The 19,977-nt window shown below is 34.6% G+C and overlaps 1 protein-coding gene across 1 annotated transcript; it reads right to left on the bottom strand.

Annotated features, from left to right (window-relative positions):
* Positions 1-1,855: 1,855 nt before the first annotated feature.
* LOC128221416 (protein FAM98A-like) lies at positions 1,856-16,184 on the bottom strand. Its single transcript, XM_052930028.1, has 11 exons — positions 16,042-16,184; positions 14,489-14,694; positions 14,028-14,105; positions 13,422-13,522; positions 12,549-12,659; positions 11,780-11,974; positions 11,341-11,440; positions 10,357-10,439; positions 4,125-4,227; positions 3,422-3,592; positions 1,856-2,067 (listed from the first exon to the last, which is right to left on the bottom strand). Exons 1-11 carry the CDS (start codon positions 16,083-16,085, stop codon positions 1,856-1,858), a joined length of 1,404 nt encoding a protein of 467 aa, XP_052785988.1. The 5' UTR covers positions 16,086-16,184.
* Between the last annotated feature and the right edge of the window lie 3,793 nt (positions 16,185-19,977).

Raw genomic sequence — 19,977 nt, 5'->3', positions numbered from 1 at the left:
GTGCCGCGAAGCGGTGAGTCTGACCTTGACCTTAATGAATTTAACAATAGTGCCGCGGAGCGGTGAGTCTGACCTTGACCTTAATGAATTTAACAAGAGTGCCGCGGAGCGAACACAAACGCTCGTCTGTTGTTGTTACAATGGAAATAGGCACTACACTAAAAAAGTATTAAAGTCAGAGGTATGGAAATTTGCCTAAATGTGATTATTGTCTCGTGCAGGACAAGCACCAAGTTTCATTTGAATATTTTGTAAGTTGTTTTTAAGACGTGAGCAAGAGTCAAGTGTTGTACACCGATGATGACGACGCCAAGGTGACGACGCCAAGGCTAAGACAGTACCTTGACACTTTTCTCTTAAAAACAAACACATGCGCTCTAAAATAATCGAACATATAAAATCTACATTCCGCCATAAACATCTTAGATGCGAGTGGTAAATTTTTGTCTGTCATGTACATGAATCTTTTGTGTACATCCGTCTTTGTCCATTACCTCAAGGTCAACAACTCGCACATACTTGACATATATTAATTAGTTTTCATTGACTTACTTTATTAGCCTCCCACCATTATGAATACGGCTTTGCACATGTCGTTACGTGTGTCGGCAGTTCAAACCTTGTCCAAATTACTACTGGATGCTTGTGAACAATGACTTTCAATTTAGTAGAGAGGATGGTCATGCGAAGCGGATGACGCCTATTGAGATCAGTAAGTCAGTGACCCTGAACACAAAAAGCGTGTCCGATTGATAACCCGAGTATGATTGGGCCTTAGGTCCAAACCGGGTAGGAGGGTAAAGATAAACCCTATTGTTATGGTGGGCAGCATGTGAGTGACGCTGAACATCAAAACCTTTTCTGTTCAATATAAAGACAATGCTTGGACCTATGGTCCACAAACTTGGTGGGGAGGTTAGCCATGACCTATATAGCCCTATTGATGTTTGCATTAACAGATCAAAGGTCAAGGTCACCAGACTGACCAAAGTCATTGCCATCATTCAAAACAGGTATTTTGTTGTGTTTACAATGTTTTAAAGTTGCAAAAATTTCGCCATTGTCATATTATCATGAACATTGATTACTACCTTATTTGACCTGCTAGCAGCCATCTGTATACATTGCATTGCCCATATTTGTAACTTCATATTTCCCATTTAACTGATTCACTGTTGTAAGGAGGATGCATTCATGTTTTTATGTAAACTATTACTCACTTATTCTTATAACAACATTTAGAACTGGTCAATGACTATATCAAATATCTTCATCCTTGGAAGCGATGTTGGTCATAAACCTAAACAACTCACAAACAATTAATGCAAAATGAATCATTGGCTGCCTCTTATAAGAGGGCATACATGTTTTACAAACATCTCATGTTGAATTTCGTTATAAAAACAACTTAAGGCGGTCATTTTTGCACAATTGCCCATTTTTCTACCAACTTTTTCTTTTCAAGAAGCTACCATCAATACTTCATACAACAAATGTAGGCAGAAGTTAAGAAAAAATAACAACACTGACTAGTAGATTTAGTCTAATGTAGACCTGTTGAAATACTAGTAGCTAGTTTATTGCAAGATACTATAGATGTTATTACCAATATTAGTAAATACAGAGAGCCTTATTGGTTGCGACATCAACAGTTAAATCATTTAAAACAAGGTAATTAAAGCTACACAAAACTGAAGCAGTTAACATAACAAGCATTTAAAAGGTAAGTCTTGTCGAACACTTCTTGAACTTAAATTGCCTTTTGCAATTCAAACACAAATGTTGTGAATCATTTACAAGTATTTCCAAACAAAGTACCCAGTTCATAATCATTTGCAGTGAAAAACTATTCCTGTCAGTTCCTGCCTCTGTCCCTACCCCCTCTCCCTCCCCGCCCCCCTCTTCCTCCTCTTGGGCCCCCTTGACCCCCTCCACCACGGCCATAACTGCCATCTTGTTGACCACCTCTCCCACCGCCTTGGTAACCACCACCTCCTCCTTGGTAACCACCACCACCTCCCTGGTAGCCACCGCCTTGGAAACTTGCATCACCTTGGTAGCCACCACCTATTAGATAAGGAAAGTAACAGGTAGGTATATCCTGAAAAATTTGACAATTTAAACAAGGCCAAAAAAATTAATGCCATATGACAGTGTTACCTAGTCATTCCTAATTTATTAACTGTCACTGATTCAAAGCCTTCATTCCAAGCTCAAGCTGTATAGTAAAACTGCGATCATTCAAACAGGCTGTCATACGATCAACTGGATCAATCAAGCTCCGGGCTTAGTCCCAACCATTATTCCTTCTTTTTTTATATAAAATATGCTGGAGTGAAACATAAATAAGTCAAGGACTCGAGCACACTTGCCAGTCCCTAATATACAGATCATGTGCAAAACCTTATGATTACCTCAAGGTCATACATTCACACATTTCTCAAATGCATGTTCCAAAATAAACAAACAATTGTCAGGCATTAAAATGTTCATAAGCTTTAAATATTGCAATGACAGATGAAAAGAATTTGATGAGATGTGAAAAAAAATTAACACCAATTACGCATGTTTGCTATTTACTTGATAACGGTATTTGAGAAGGAAATTGTGAGAAGTTAATGATATGATTCTAATTGTGAGAAATGTAAATGAGAAATAAACAATTGAATAAACCCCTACTACACTGATCTATATTGATATTATGAATCAACAGTTCAGCTAGACAGACAAGATGCGCAAATCATCCATCCTTGAATTTGCAAAACTTAAGTCTGACTTAAAGCCATAATATGCACGGTCATATTCCAATGACACTTATCGAGAAAATGTGCTTTTTTGTAAAAATAAACCATGCTATTTATTCACCATTGATTGCATTTTTTGATTTCACATTGTCACATTTAGTGTATGACAGCCTTTGAACATATGAACGATTTCCATGATGCAATACATAATCAGTGTCAAAGTAACAATCGGTACGGACTTCAAACTTTGAAAATACATTGCAAGACATTTCATGATGGACTTCAATGGAAACTTGGGTCATTTGAAACATGGGATCACTCGGGGCTTTAGCTTTGGACTAGGCATTCTCGAGCGATCGCAGTTTTACTGTATTTTTTTAAAAAACACCTGAATTAGTGCAACATTATCTAGTCATGTCAAGATGTTTCCACGATACAAACTCAGTCTGTGCAAAATGTGCATGCTGAAAGGCCTTGCACTTAAAATATCTCTATTTGTCCTACGGAAATTCTTGTACTTTTTGGGCATTGTATAATAAAAATCTGTAACACAATGGTCTTTCAATTTTTATTAATGAATTCTTAGGCCAAAAGGGCCTGTGCTTTAAAACTCATTTTTGATCAGACTCTAAATCTAAAATTCACAATTATTTTTACTGAAAAGGTAGACAACCTACCTCCCTGGAACCCTCCAGTAGCAGACTGGGGACGGCCATATCCTCCACCCCCCTGGTTCCAGTTGCCCCCCATTGTGTCCCCTCGGTTGTTGTCCCAGCCCCCCTGCACCTTGCCTCCCCGACCTCCAGAGTCAAAACCACCACCCCGACCACCGCGACCTCCTCGTGAACCTGTGGAATATATACAAAGGAATTATTGAATATTTGTTAGAAATATTGATTAAAATGATCATCACTATGCCACAATTAATCAATAAATTTGTTTGGTCTTACCGAACTGACAAACAAAATAAAACAATCATAAATTTTTTGGGGGTTTCTTTTTGGCGAAAAAGGGGCATAACTCAACAATTATTAAAATAAGAGCATAAAGTTTCATTAAAAGTCAGAGTTATAGGCCTTGCTATGCATGTGAATATTGTCACAGGCAACATGTGAACAAAGTTTCATTTATATATCTTAAATGGATTGTGAGTTTTGGCAAAGCTTTTTGCACAACGTCGATGACAATTAGGCTATTACAATACCTCAATTTATTTTGTTAAAAAAACTGTTTTTGGGGTGCAAAACAAAGCTGACAAGGACAAAACCAAGGCTTTCACAATACCTTAAACACATGAGGTAATATTGGAATTCAATTCATATTACTTAACAACCTTTCAGAAAGACACACATGTAATATAGTACAATTTAAGAAACTTACTTTGAGGCCTCTGGCCCTGGGGTGCATCTTGTCTCTTCATGAAGGATGGCATTTCTGGTGGCGGTGGTTCAAGTTCCCAAGCGCGACCCCCACGGTCCGAGACCTGCATTTGTCAAATATAAAACATTAACTAAAACTCCAAGCAGAGCATCACAATTCTACACTGAGACTTCTGGTCCTTGGGAAAATCCTGTCATTTCATGAAGGACAGCAATTCTGCTGGCAATGTCTAGACAGAATTTCTCAATAAGAAGGTGCAATTAGTGTCGCCGGCGGTTTTGGGCGCGATTTATCAGAATCCAGAATCGTTAATGTATGCATGTAATGTGCTTAATGTTTGTTAAGAACATGTGCAAAGAAAATTATTTGAAGCTTTAAAGTTAGTGAAAAAAAAAAGATTTTATATGTGCTTAAATGACATGTTCGTTACTGTCGCCAGAGCAAAAGGCTCAACGTTCCTACATATTAACTTCATATTATTAAAACACATTTATAAAGAAATAAAGTGTTTATTCTCATATAATACATTGACACAACCACTTTGCTCGATATTTCGTCAGTGCGCCAGGACTGAAGTCAAATGCTGCCCTTTAAATGTAGAAAAAACAATGTCGCCGAATTTACTGACATGTTCGTTACTATAAATTAATAAGGTTAAATGATCCTGGTAATCTATTACAGATTTACACTTTTCACATATTTATCTTAATCAAACATCGTTCAAATCATATGCAACATATCAGTTATTTAGCGAAAAAAGTGTTTGTTACATGTTGTTTTGCACAATGCTGACTGAAGAATTCCATATCAAACTGACATGTTCGTTATCGTACTTTACATAACTTTACAGTCTAGCAGTACTGCTTTTTAACTCGTTGACGCTGAGCCGTGTGCATGAAGTTTTATATATTTAAAAGTTAACATGGTGAAGCTTTCAACTCTCTCAAAACTTTATGGCATACAATCGTTTGAAATGTTCGTTACTGAAATATTCGTTACTCAAATGTAAATAAATGGGTGTATTTTTTTTGTACGATCATGACGATTCATTATGACGTCATATTTTCGTCATTCGAGCGGGAAGTATGGCCGACGCTTCTGTTTTCTTGTCGTAAACAAGTGTTTTACACGAGATTGTTTGCATTTGGCATTTGTTACTTGTGATCCTAAACATTTTTTCTTTTTAATGGTCATGGAAATCTTCATTTGTACCGCTTTTAGATTTACCATGAGTCTTGACGGATTACATGTCGAATGTGCACCAAAAGACAACATGGAAGGCCAACTACTTCGTCAAGCGGAAAACCCAACGACCAAATTGTCGCTTGCCTCTTTTTGCAGAATTCGACCAAAAAACATATTACTAGCTTCCTTTATAAACAGATCGACATGTCTGTGTACTCGACATCAGAATATGTCTCTCACATTGAAAGCGGCCAGAAACGAGAATGTTAAAGTATCAGTGAATGCAGAAAAAATGCTTGACACTAAGGAAAGCTTCATTAAAGACATAAATGATACAGTGAACAATGACGAAATAGTTGTGAGTCAATGGAAACGCATTGCAGTTGAAGAAAAGGGAAAGAAGAAAATGGTTATGAGGATAGTGGAACAAAAAATGACAAAGAAGGACTTTGTAGCTCATACAGAAGCTCAAACAGAAGACTTTGAAGCCCATGTAAATCGAGTTAGAGTACAATACGAGGAAATCAGACGTTTGAAAGACAACTTGCCTGAAAACAATGTAATCGTGCAAATGGATTTTGCTGAAAATTATAGCTGCAAAACGCTGAATGAGATCCAATCAGCATACTGGAACATGACAAGTGTAACACAAGAGTTTTGTCATAGTGTCTGATGAACTTGCTCATTCCTCCAATACTGTATTAACATTCATGGAATCTATCCTAAGGCAAGTAAGACTTATCTGCTCGGGTGTGTCATGTATTCACTACTGGACAGATAGTCCTACTTCCCAGTACAGGAACAAGTACATCTTTCTGGAAGTTGCAAACCACAAGGAGTTTCATGGCTGTGACGCAAAATGGAATTATTTTGAGTCCGGCCACGGGAAAGGACCTTGCGACGGCCTTGGAGGAGTTACTAAGAGAATGGCAGACGATGCTGTTAACACTGGAAAAGCAACAATTCAAAATCCCCAGGACTTCTATGCATGGACACAGTCAGAGATATGTAATTTGCAGAACATAAAGTTTCTTTACGTTGCAAAGGGAGAATGTGAGGCGAAGGCTGTTCAACTGAACCAGAAGAGAGACATAAAAGCAATAAGTGGGACAATGAAAATTCATGCAATTACAGGTCGGGGTAATTCTGAAGTATCTGTTCGCGATACCAGTTGTTATTGTTCAGTTTGCATGTCCGAGGAGTTAACATGCGGATCATGGAGAAGAGAAACCATAGAGAAGGTGAAAACAAAAGTCACTAGTGAAACTGAAACTATTGAAAGTGTTGTAGTTGGACTTGGAGAAAACACACCTGAAAACTCAACAAATGGACCGGATACAGTACCGTTTGAAATAGATTGCTATGTAGCTGCAAAGTATGGTTCAAATTGGTATATAGGTAAAATAACAGACACAGATGAAGAAGATATGGAAGTAGAAATATCCTTTATGGAAAGGAAAAAAGGTTTGTTCCAGTGGCCCAGCCGTCCTGACATTATCTGGATAAAATGTTCAGATATCATCACAACATTAAATGAACCAGTTCCAACCGGAAAGACAAAGAGGCTATTCAAACTATCCGATGAAGAAAAAATGGATGTTGAACAACTTTTTAATGAACAAAGCGAAAAGTAAAACTTAACATGTGTTACTGAATGGAAATGTTCGTTACGACGATGTGACTATGTGCTATGAAATCATTTATAATTGTTTACTTGAACATTTTGCCTTTATTAACAATTACAGACAAGTACAATGTTTGAGCAATACTCTAAGGGACACTGTATATAGTGTTGGTTTGCATGAATTACATATTGCATATTACCTTGGAAACGGTAACGGACATATCAATGTATAGTTGGAACCATATTATGTCATATATGACGTATTTGATTTAAATAAGTTATCAGTTAAGTTAGTTTAATGTTGTTTTTCTGGTAAGGACCGTAAGCTGTTTTAATATATCCTCTCATGTTTGAATAATCTTCAACATATACAGAAATAGGGACTGTTATAGAAGATAGAAGCATTTATGTTGGATGTTCGAATTTGCAAAGTATATCAACTGATAAAGTAATTCAAAATCATAGTATTAAAGCTTTGTGAACTAACCAAATGTATTTAAATATGTTGTATTCCCGTTGCATAAGTGTTGTTTAATTGTTTTCCGCAATGTTCAATTAACACATTTTACGAAATGTTCGTTACTTTTTGCCTTATGTTAATAAAAAGCTTTATAAACCAAACTTTGAACCATTGGTTTCACAGTTACATGCCAACCACTCATTTATGTAACATTTGTAATGTTTCTCGCGAATGTAGTGAGATATATGGAGTTCAAGTTTGGAACTTTCACCATTTAGATAATTAAAATCCTATTCACATTTTACAACAGAAACGGCGTTGTATTTAGCTGCAAGTTTGAGGCTTCCAATTTTTGAAAATAATGCGTTATTTCAATTACATTTTATGTCAAACATACGCTCAAGGCATTATCTGCTTAAATACTATGTTTTAGCTTGTATTTAACCGTAACAAATCAAATTTAAACATATTTTAAAAGAGAGTGTCATGTAACGAACATTCTATAATGAAATATTGATTATCATGGTCACTATTTTCCGATCCTTAAATTGAGGTAACACAATGTTGTCTTGATGTGTTTACTGTTATTTTCTTGTTGACAAAGGTTCAAAGTTATAAATTCTTGATATAATAAAATTATAAGAACATATTTGAAATTTAGTTATTTGCCCCGCCGATTTGCACCTGCTTATTGAGAATTACTGATAGCTTCGGAGGTGAACCTTCATCCATTTTTTTCATATATATACAGGGTATAACTCAAAATATATCATAGCATGAGTGAATTTTCATAATAATCCTACGTGCCTAGTCATAGTTTACATGTGAACCAATTTTGCTGGGAATATCAAAAGAGTTCACAGGTTTTTCTCAAAATTTAAGTTAAACTAGAGCTATCACTGAAGGTGATTAATACCCCCGAATGCCGCCTCTCATTATGATTTATCATTGTATGAAGTTTTATGAAATTCCATCTAGTAGTTTTCAAGTTACTGTGCGGACAAAAGTTTGACAAAAAAACCCACAGAAAAAGGCAATACCTCTGTAATTTGCTAAAATAGTGTAATGATTCATGTAGACTGAACTCCTTCTCATTGTGCTGTACCATTGTATAAAGTTTTATTACATTCCATTCGGTAGTTTTCAAGTTATGCTCTGGACAAGAAATAAGTAACAAAGGGCAATAACTCTGTAATTGGCTGAAATAGAATTGCGGTTCCTGTACACTGCACTTCCTCTCATTATGATCTATCACTGTATGAAGTTTTATTAAATTCCATCCAATAGTTTTCTAGTTATGCTCCGGACAAGAAAAAGTAACAAAGGGCAGTAACTCTGTAATTGGCTGAAATAGAATTGCAGTTCCTGAAGACTGCATTTCCTGTCATTATGATCTATCCCTGTATGAAGTTTTATTAAATTCCATCCAATAGTTTAAGTTATGCTCCCGACAAGAAAAAGTAACAAAGGGCAGTAACTCTGTAATTGGCTGAAATAGAATTGCAGTTCCTGTACACTGCACTTCCTCTCATTATGATCTATCACTGTATGAAGTTTTATTAAATTCCATCCAATAGTTTTCAAGTTATGCTCCGGACAAGAAAAAGTAACAAAGGGCAGCAACTCTGTAATTAGCTGAAATAGAGTTATGGTTCTTGTGCACTGCACTTCCTCTCATTGTGCTTTACCATTGTATTAAGTTTTAATAAATTCCATCAAGTAGTTTGCAGGCAGTCAGAAAAATGGCCACTTCACTTGACCTCACAGAGCTGTCTGCTAGTACAGACTGCCAGTACATTTTTTTCAAATATTCAAATAATTTACAATCAAATATTGCTAAAATTTGCAAGATGGTTTATTGAATGTATCATATCCATATCTTGTGAATTTCAAGTCTCACAAACACTTATAAATACTACTTTCAAATAAAAAAATTCATAACTGGCAAACAAATTTAAATTTCCCAGCAATGTTGATTGACAGATCTTGAAAATTCATGACCCTCTAACAGCCAACTGAATTTCACTACCAATTCCTGTTTACTACAGGTTTACTATCATAGTATGAGGATGTAACTGCCATATGGTGGGAAACATCCATTATCTGGGGTGATATATACTATCAAATGGCTTATTATAACACATTTCGTGGAAGTATTGGTCGAAGTATATGAGACTTTATTTATCTAATCTCAAATGAGAAACAAATGGACAAATTCTTCTGAACCACTCTATCAGAATCATATAACACCCGGAGCCATGTGAATGATTACAATCACAACTGCTGACCAGAGCAGACCTCATAAACCCGATTAACCACGCCTCCTCTGCCAAATAGGCTTAATTGCTGTCCGGAGGGATATTTGGGGTCATGCACCCAGGCCTTTAAGTTATGCTCCAGACAAGGTAAATTGCAACTGACCGACCGACAAACCAACCGACCAACAAACCGATCGACCACAGGGTGACTCCAATATACCCGCTTCAAACTTTGTTTGTCGGGGGTATAAATGTTTCAATATTGTTCATAGTGACAAATTGAGTCTCAACTGTATTCATAACCTTGAATGTCTGAGTGCTATGGATTTATACATTGTGAGTCTCAACTGTGTTCATAACCTTAAATGTCTGAGTGCTATGGATTTATACATTGGGCAGGTATTTATGCCTTTACTAGCATGGATGAACGATTTCTCAAGCTATATGGTCAGATAAAGGAACATTTAATCATCTTCATACTTGAAAATGTGAGAGGAAATGCATTACCTAGTTGCGCTCTTAAAAAATGAACATATTTTTTTTACTTACATTTTCAAAATTCAAGTAAAAAATGAGTTTCTGTAAGTTACTGTTTAGTGGTTACGGTACTCAATATATAGAATTAGTAAATTTGAAGGAAATTTTGATTAAAAAATATATATAACCAACAAAATACCTGAGAGGGTTGCTTTAAGGGTAAATTACCTTTGGTATCAATATTTTGTTAAGAGCAGTTTTTGTTGCTTCCCTTGCAGTACCACTGCTAGTTTTCTCAATCCGCGTTAAGTCTGAAATAAGATTAAACGCCATGATAAAATGAATTTACTGGTAAACTTGTATTCTACAGGTGTAAGAAGGGTAGTTTCTCCGAAATATGCGACCCAAAAGCACAGGTGGAAACTGGCTATGAGCATTGCCAAGTAACCTGCAACTGATTGCAGTTGATTAATAGGGAGAAATTTAGAGAAAATTGCTGTCTATGATTCTGTTGAATGTTTTTTATACGTGTCCTAAATTTAAATATTAAAATTCAATATTGTGTAATATTTATTAAAATATGTTAACAAATGGCATATTGTGGCTATATTAGACATGCACAGCAGGTGTCTTTTTGAGGACTCTACACACTAAATTCGAGCCAATTCACCCAATTCAGGGAACTTCTTAAAGTCCATCAAATTTGATAATAAGTCATGTATAGAGTCATGAAATATTACAAGTTGACTATGCTTGTCACAATTACCCATCACCTAAATGATAGGCTGATTTGAATGTCTGCTACCGGCCAATCAGCTATCACTATCCACTAAATGCGTGGGTGCATACACCGCCTTGTATGTAAATTAAGAAAATGGTCCACTGAACACTTGGTTTAACATCTCAATACAAAATTGTCATCAACTAGATTGAGAAATGTTTCACTCTGTTAACCATGTAGTTGGTATTTAACGTTCATTATACAATAGTGTATGGGTTTATATACATCACGTCAGCAGTATGAGAATGTGCACTAAGAACAACCAGCTTCAATGTTATGCTTTTCATGGAAACAAATTGCATTTTTTAGAGTAAAGGTAAGCATTTTTCAAGTTGCAGAATTTGAAAATTCAGACCAACGCAAAAGACCCCATGCACAGTAATAAGGGCATGCGCGTCTAATAAAACATTTTTGGTACATCAACTGCCTACCATCTCTTGCAGACAAAATTTGTGGAACTCCAACTTCTGTTGTAGGTTTTAACATTTTTCTTATTGGTTGATAGGCTTCCGCTATTTTGTTTTCTAATTGCTGAAATAAAAAAACCCATGTCTTTATTGTAAGTTAGAACTGCATTTTTCATTTAGATATTGAAATTAGTAAGGTACATAAAAAAATATTATAGCTTTACTATTCAACTATGAAGCTAGCAAGATTGACCTCTTGTTATTTTGTGATATTATATAATAAGCAGAAAATTGAAGCAGTACCTTTAATAGTTAAATGAAAACACAAACAAAAACATGCAATGAGCAATCTTTGACATATCAAAGACATGATCAACAATATGTTAATATATTTATCTTTATAAAGGAAAACAATATAATGTAATATTCAGAAATTATGGCCAACATATGACCTATAACAAACCTTTGCTTTATCTGACCACATGAAAGACTGTATAGTGACATCAAGCCGTTTTAACAACATGTCTCTTCGAATGCGATATTCGTCACTCAGGGCAGAGTTAATCTTATGGACCAGATCCCACTGATTGTCTGAAAGCCTCACTTTAAGAAGGGGTTTTCCAAGGGCATCTGGGTGCTGGCCCATGACTTCTTTGATCTAAAATAAAATAACTTATTTTCTGTTTGACAGCCTCACTTTGAGGTGGGGTTTTCCGTTGATACATCACTTCCTTGATTTGAAGATGCAAATTCTAAAAAAAATAACAATGTTTTATTAACTTCACTTTAATAAGGGGATTCCCTATTACATATGTGTACTAGCCAATGATATAGTGGCCTACTTATGTAAATGCCAAATCAAATAACAATATTTCCATAGTTTGACAACCTCAATTCAAGGAAGGGTTTCCAAACTGCATCTTGGTACCGTAGTTGCTTTGATTTGAAAAGGCCTCACTTTGAGGTGGGGGTTCCCAATCTAGGTCCTGGTGCATCACTTCCTTGCAGATGAATATGATAATAGTGTTTGATTTGTCTGACAGCTTCACTTTGAGAAAGGGTTACCCAATTGCATCCTTGTACTGGCTCATGACCTCCAGGCTTGGCAAAATAACCCATTACAATGTACATGTATGACATAATTAAAAAATTGATTTGTTTGAGAGCCTGATTTTGAGAATGGGTTTTCTAATCATATCTGTGCACATGACTGCCTTAAAAGGTTTACTCACCTTAGCTTCCAGTTTGCTGAAAAGCTGGAAAGCATTGATGTTGGCAGGAGGTTTTGGGAACCCAAGAGCAATCAGCATCAGTTTCATGTGCCGCGCGGTATCACTCTCATACTGTAACAAGGAACCACATCTCAAGATAAAATGGGACATTTTTAACCAGTTTTTGTTTTCTTGGTATTCAAATAGTTTACCTAAAAAATGTGGATAAGATGGGGCCACTTGCTCTAAATGACAGTTATTAAATGTTCAAGGTTATTGATATTAAAATGAAAAAATATAATGATCCTTTTTTGCTGTTTAAGCCATTATTTTTTTAAATAACATTAGATATAATAATTATTAATAATATGCAAAAAATATATGTTTTGCCTACCCCAGGGGTTAAAGAATTTGACAAAATCAATCCATTCATTGTGAACCTTTTTTTAATGATGGCCTGTATGTACCGTATATACATGTAATGAGCAAACTTGAAAGTAATCAAACATGGATTAACAATTGACAATTGACTGGTGCATAACTTACAAAGATGCTGAAAAGAAACCTTATTTAATAAAATACTGTCATGCAAATATAAAGAGAAATAAATTATAACAAGGTCAAAAGCATGTTTCGTATTGTTCATAATTTACCCCAAGTCTTCCAATGAGTCTAGGATATCGGCGTAGGTGTCCATCGAAATCTGCTTATTTCTTACACGTTTTTTTGACAGTTTGAGCTCGTCACATAAACCTATGCCCAATGGTTAGATTAATTAGGTAACAACAATAATAGGGTGCAGGGTTTTACCCACAATCCAAGGGGCATGAGCGAACTGGCTCCTTTTACAGAACATTTGGCTTTCACCCTACTACAATCATACATATATCTCACCTGGCTGGCTATTTCACTAGGTGTGGTAGGTTCAGAACTCAGGGCGGCAGGATTATTGCAGGCCAACATTCGTACAGCCTGGAGCTCCGTGACCAGGAAATCTAGGACAACACATGTGACAATGGATGAAGTTTTCTAGGACAGACAGTTTTTCTATAAATGACCCCTGCATATAAATGTAAAGTCATCACCCGCATATCACTCTCAATTTATATTATCGTCTTATATATTCTACTTTTATATTGTTTGTCAAATAACATTGATAGTCAATGTAACAAAACAAAATTTTTGAGTTTGAAACTGATGATTAAATAAGTACTGAAAGTTTTAGCAATTTTGGTGAATGAAACCATGTGGTCAGTGCATGGTGTTCGAATTCTGATTAGTAATGCATTGAAAGGATATATATGGTCATCACTGCAATATAGATATATAAAAGTTTCAAAATAACAAATATTATGGTTACCTACTGTAGGAGTTTGTAGTAGACATGTTTTGTCACTAGTCCCTGTGTGTTTCATATTAATATAGTGTGCTAAGAGTTGGTAGTGGGCATGTTTTGTAACTAGGCCCTATTTGTTTCAAAATCACTAATAGAATAGTTACCTAGGAGTTGGTAGCGAGCATGTTTTGTCACAAGTCTCTGTGCGACAGGTCCATCATTCAGTACGGGATAAGGACAGCCTGAAGTTACATGTGCAGGAATTAGTTACACAAAAACAGATACATGGGTCACCTTTTATCATTTGGTTTATAAACCTATATATATATTATTTAGGTGCAAACAAGAATTGTGACCACTTGTTTGTGTATTGAGTGTCTCTAGTATCACAAAAGAACAAAAGCACTAAGCCATGGCATTAAAATGTTTAAAAGTTTAAATCATTATTTTATAATAGTTGATTTTAAATACATTCTATATATCGCCATTGCTTCTTGTGGGGTGGAGGGGGGTATATAAGATATATATTCCAAGACCAATAAAAGACAACACAAAGAAGAATATAAACATCAATACATGTATAACATGAAATGTCTTATAACAATGAACCAATTGACAACATTACCATAAGCTCTTAGGAAACTGCTAATTTCCATCAGAAAGTAAGAGGCATCATCAGGGCCAGTTACTGGGTTGACAGTTTCCTGGAGTCCAACAAAGTCACGGAGCTCCTCACATAGCCAGGAGACAAGTGTTGTGTACTCCACAGACTCTGGACCACCTTCTAGAGCCTTTCCTAACAAGGCTTCTTGTAGCAATTCACCGTCATAACTGTAGTAAAAGGAAACTTTTGGTTATTGAGGTAAAAAAATTATAACAACATTATATTAATCTCACTGGCATTTAACACAATCTTGAGTGTTGTCTTATGTTGTGGAGGAAACAGGAGTTTGAAAGGAAAAACAAGTTTGGCTGAGTGATCACAAACCAAACTCATATAGATTTACTTAGATGCATTGTTGAGTCAGCCTTAGGCACTAGGTAAATGTCATAAGTGAAATGAAATAGAAGTGACACCAATTCACTATCAAATCCAGACATTTGAAGACTAGAAGTCTAATGTTCCCGGGATCATTAAGTCTGGAGCCAGGAAAATGAACTTGTTGGTATGTTCCGAGTGAGGCTTTGGATAATTAAACCTTGATTCTTGAACTATAATAATCATTTACAAACATTTTGTTTTGTCAGTAATCATTTTAATCAAGTGTATATATTTCTCATTACATACTACATTTTTGGGACAAGGAAGTCTGAGAAAAGGTTTATGGTTTTATTTAAGGTAGAGTGGCCAAGCTACATGTAACTAGGGAAAAAACATTACCGAAGAAACAGAGTGAAATACAAGAGATCCTTGAATACTTGAGAAACAACCATTTAGGGAACATAAATAAAAAAGTTTCTACTGATAGCTTGTGCCTGAGACTGATTACCTTCGGCTTGCATCGAAATTTGTGTAAGGTAATCTTGGGTTAAGGAATAAAGAAGTATTCTTGCTAAATTAGTTTAGTGTATGTAATGTTGTCAGTGTAATGTATATAACAGACCCAAAACGGGATGGTTTAATATAGCTTTATTACATTCATACTCATACGCACACGATCTTGAATCAAATCAATAACTGAACTATCAACATACATGCAACTGTTGGCCAGAGGCGGGCTTATCATACACAGAGGCGGGCTTATCAATACTGGGCTCTGATTGGCCACTACAGTGTAATGCACCAGTCAATTGCAACCACAGCCCCCCAACTCCGGGGGTATACCGGGGATAGCCGGGGAAAAGGGCCATGTTTTTACCTTTCAGGCGTCCCCGCAGTGCCGGGTGAATGCGGTGGTTTTGCCTTACCTAGGGTCCCTGGGGTGCAAGGGCATTTGGCGGGGATTTTACCACCAGTTCGTCTCCGCAGGGCGGGCATTTCACCCGGGGTTGGCTGGACCGAAAGTCAAAGTCCCCGCTATTCCCCGGACCTGGTGGGGCCGTGGTTACAATTGACTGGTGCATAACTTACAAAGATGCTGAGAAGAAACCTTATTTAATAAAATACTGTCATGCAAGTATAATGAGAAATAAATTATAACAAGGTCAAAAGCATGTTTCGTATTGTTCATAATTTACCCCAAGTCTTCCAATGAGTCTAGGATATCGGCGTAGGTGTCCATCGAAATCTGCTTATTTCTTACACGTTTTTTTGACAGTTTGAGCTCGTCACATAAACCTATGCCCAATGGTTAGATTAATTAGGTGACAACAATAATAGGGTGCAGGGTTTTACCTCAATGTATCATAAACGTATGCTAAAAAAGCGTTTAGGGAGGTAGATCAATTTGCGGTGCGGGGTGATACAGGAATCCAGTGGATTTCACGTGAAATCCACTCAAAACGTGAAATCCACTCAGAACTCAGTTATTTTAATTAATAATTTATTTTTTTTGTCTACATATTAGAAAGTGCCTCGTGAAGGGTTTATATTTCAAATTTTATTGAAATTGGTAAAAAAATAAAGAAGTTAGAGCAATTTTTCATTTTTTTCCAAAAATAGATCGGAAATCGAGGTGAAATCCAGATTCCGATAAGTGAAATCCACTCATAACTCATTCATTTTAATAATTAATTTTCTGTTTTTGTATATTTATTAGAAAGTGTCTCATAAAGGGTTTATATTTCAAATTTTATTAAAATTGGTCAAAAAATGAAGAAGTTAGAGCAATTTTTCGAAAATAGATCGGAAATCGAGGTGAAATCCAGTTTTCGAGAAGTGAAATCCACTCACAACTCATTAATTTTAATAAATAATTTTCTGTTTTTGTATATTTATTAGAAAGTGCCTCATAAAGGGTTTATATTTCAAATTTTATTGAAATTGGTCAAAAAATGAAGAAGTTAGAGCAATTTTTCGAAAATAGATCGGAAATCGAGGTGAAATCCAGTTTTCGAGAAGTGAAATCCACTCTCAACTCAGTTTTATTAATTATTTATTTTTATTTTTTGTATACATTTTGGAAAGTGCCTAATGAAAAGTTTATATTTCAAATTTTATTAAAATATATCAAGAAATGAAGAAGTTAGAGCAATTTTTCGGAAATCGAAGTGAAATCCACATTTTGACAAGTGAAATCCACTTTTTCAGACGTGAAATCCACTCATAACTTATTTATTTTTAACAAATTAATTTTTCTGTAGAACAAATAATTGAAAGGGCTTCATAATGGGTTTATATTTCAAATTTTATCCAAATTGATCCAAAAATAAGAAAGTTGTAGACCTATTTTGAAAAAAAGATCGGAAATCGAAGTGAAATCCACATTTTGACAAGTGAAATCCACTTTTTGAGACGTGAAATCCAATCATAACTCATTTATTTTTAACAATTTTTTTTTTGTTGAACAAATATTGAAAAGGCATTATCATCGGTTTATATTTAAAATTTATATGGAATTGGTCCAAAAATGAAGAAGTTTGATAAATATATTTAAAATTGAACATGTAGTGTTGGATATACGTATTATTTGATATTTAAACGGATAATTAATTGTTTCTGTGTATTTTGTTTTATTATATTTGGATATTTAAAAGGATAATTAATTGTTTCTGTATATTTCTGCTGTATTTTTCATAAAATGGGAACCTTTCCGTGTAGTGTATGCCTTGAGGCATGTGCGCTTGACTCAATTTATTGTGATAATTGTAAGTTGTGGTGCCATCGTACATGTTGTCAAATGAGCAAGCTTGAGCTTAAGTCTTGGGACCAACGTCATCTCAAGTTGTATAAAGTGTGCTTGTGTCGGGGATGAGTACAACTACACAGCAGCACTGAATCGGTAAGTGTAATATATACTTAGCATATTTTATAATATGCTTATTATTCAAAACGGAGACGTTTTATATGAGTTAATGCAATATTTATTCATTTCAAAAAATATATTTCATAATAAGTTTAAAAGTACATTAACAATCATGAATAGATATTACTACATCTTTAAATGAATGAATGAAGCACATTTGAAAACATAAATAACAACTATATAACAACAATAAATTAATAACTACGTGTTTTTATAAGCACATTTGCGAACTACTACTACTATTTCTACAACAATAAGCATATTTATAACTAACATCACAATAATTGCTTTTAGCTCGTATTAATCTGTGAAATTACGTAATATGTTTCCTGATGGCGTTAAAGTATTTAATGTGTCCTTTGTTGTTGTAGTGCACCATGTCATTGTGATAGTCCTTATGAAATCTTATGTCCTTCATTTCAATGCATTGTACACTTTTTCGAACAAGATTATTGATGCGTTTTCTCTGTGCGTTGAAACTTTTTTTGCTTAGAAATTTGTCTTTGAAGTTCCCCTTTCTGTTTACCTGTGTATATTTTTTTCATATTTTGCTATTGTTTATTTTGTGTAATTATTTTCCTTAACTGTTGTGAACATACATTTTCATTATCTCTCATTATTGCAAACCAAGTTAAACATATGATTTCACTTGGTGTAACTTTGTTTTGTTGTATTTGTTTGTTTCGTTTTCATTTTTTTATGATTACGTATATCAACCAATGTACATGTATAAATAACCATAAATAAATGTCTGGCATAAACAAATAATACAAAACAATTTTCGGATTATTTATTAAATTTTTAATATTTTCAAAATTCGAAAGTAAAAAAGGGCCATGATTGAGAGCGCCTCCACGTGGTATGGCCTGGATGTGTATGGATATTGTGTTTATCATGAAAAAAAATAAACAATTATGCATACACAACAAAACGCCCTCACAATATAACTTCAACTTTCTTATTTTTGGATCAATTTGAATAAAATTTGAAATATAAACCCATTATGTAGCCTTTTCAATCATTTGTTCAACAAAAACAAAAATTGTTAACAATAAATGAGTTATGAGTGGATTTCACGTCTCAAAAAGTGGATTTCACTTGTCAAAATGTGGATTTCACTTCGATTTCCGATCTTTTTTCAAAATAGGTCTACAACTTTCTTATTTTTGGAAAATTAATTTGTTAAAAATTAATGAGTTATGAGTGGATTTCACGTCTGAAAAAGTGGATTTCACTTGTCAAAATGTGGATTTCACTTCGATTTCCGATCTTTTTTCAAAATAGGTCTACAACTTTCTTATTTTTGGATCAATTTGGATAAAATTTGAAATATAAACCCATTATGAAGCCCTTTCAATTATTTGTTCTACAGAAAAATTAATTTGTTAAAAATAAATGAGTTGTGAGTGGATTTCACGTCTGAAAAAGTGGATTTCACTTGTCAAAATGTGGATTTCACTTCGATTTCCGAAAAATTGCTCTAACTTCTTCATTTCTTGATATATTTTAATAAAATTTGAAATATAAACCCTTCATTAGGCACTTTCCAAAATGTATACAAAAAATAAAAATAAATAATTAATAAAACTGAGTTGAGAGTGGATTTCACTTCTCGAAAACTGGATTTCACCTCGATTTCCGATCTATTTTCGAAAAATTGCTCTAACTTCTTCATTTTTTGACCAATTTCAATAAAATTTGAAATATAAACCCTTTATGAGGCACTTTCTAATAAATATACAAAAACAGAAAATTATTTATTAAAATTAATGAGTTGTGAGTGGATTTCACTTCTCGAAAACTGGATTTCACCTCAATTTCCGATCTATTTTCGAAAAATTGCTCTAACTTCTTCATTTTATGACCAATTTTAATAAAATTTGAAATATAAACCCTTTATGAGGCACTTTCTAATAAATATACAAAAACAGAAAATTATTTATTAAAATGAATGAGTTATGAGTGGATTTCACTTATCGGAATCTGGATTTCACCTCGATTTCCGATCTATTTTTGGAAAAAAATGAAAAATTGCTCTAACTTCTTTATTTTTTGACCAATTTCAATAAAATTTGAAATATAAACCCTTCACGAGGCACTTTCTAATATGTAGACAAAAAATTAAATTATTAATTAAAATAACTGAGTTCTGAGTGGATTTCACGTTTTGAGTGGATTTCACGTGAAATCCACTGGATTCCTGTATCAC

Source organism: Mya arenaria, chromosome 16 (assembly GCF_026914265.1).
Source record: "Mya arenaria isolate MELC-2E11 chromosome 16, ASM2691426v1".
NCBI lineage: Eukaryota > Metazoa > Mollusca > Bivalvia > Myida > Myidae > Mya > Mya arenaria.
The sequence above is the reverse complement of the archived record's forward strand: the minus strand, read 5'-3'. Positions and strand labels throughout refer to the sequence as shown.

Bases quoted from the DNA above. Each gene is read 5' to 3' on its own strand.
- LOC128221416 (XM_052930028.1), bottom strand. From the start codon at position 16,085: ATGGACACCTACGCCGATATCCTAGACTCATTGGAAGACTTGGG. The intron at 13,523-14,027 runs GTAACTATTCTA...GTGTTGTCCTAG, and splicing joins TGCTCGCTACCAACTCCTAG to ATTTCCTGGTCACGGAGCTC. The intron at 12,660-13,421 runs GTGAGATATATG...TCCTTGTTACAG, and splicing joins CTAGTGAAATAGCCAGCCAG to TATGAGAGTGATACCGCGCG.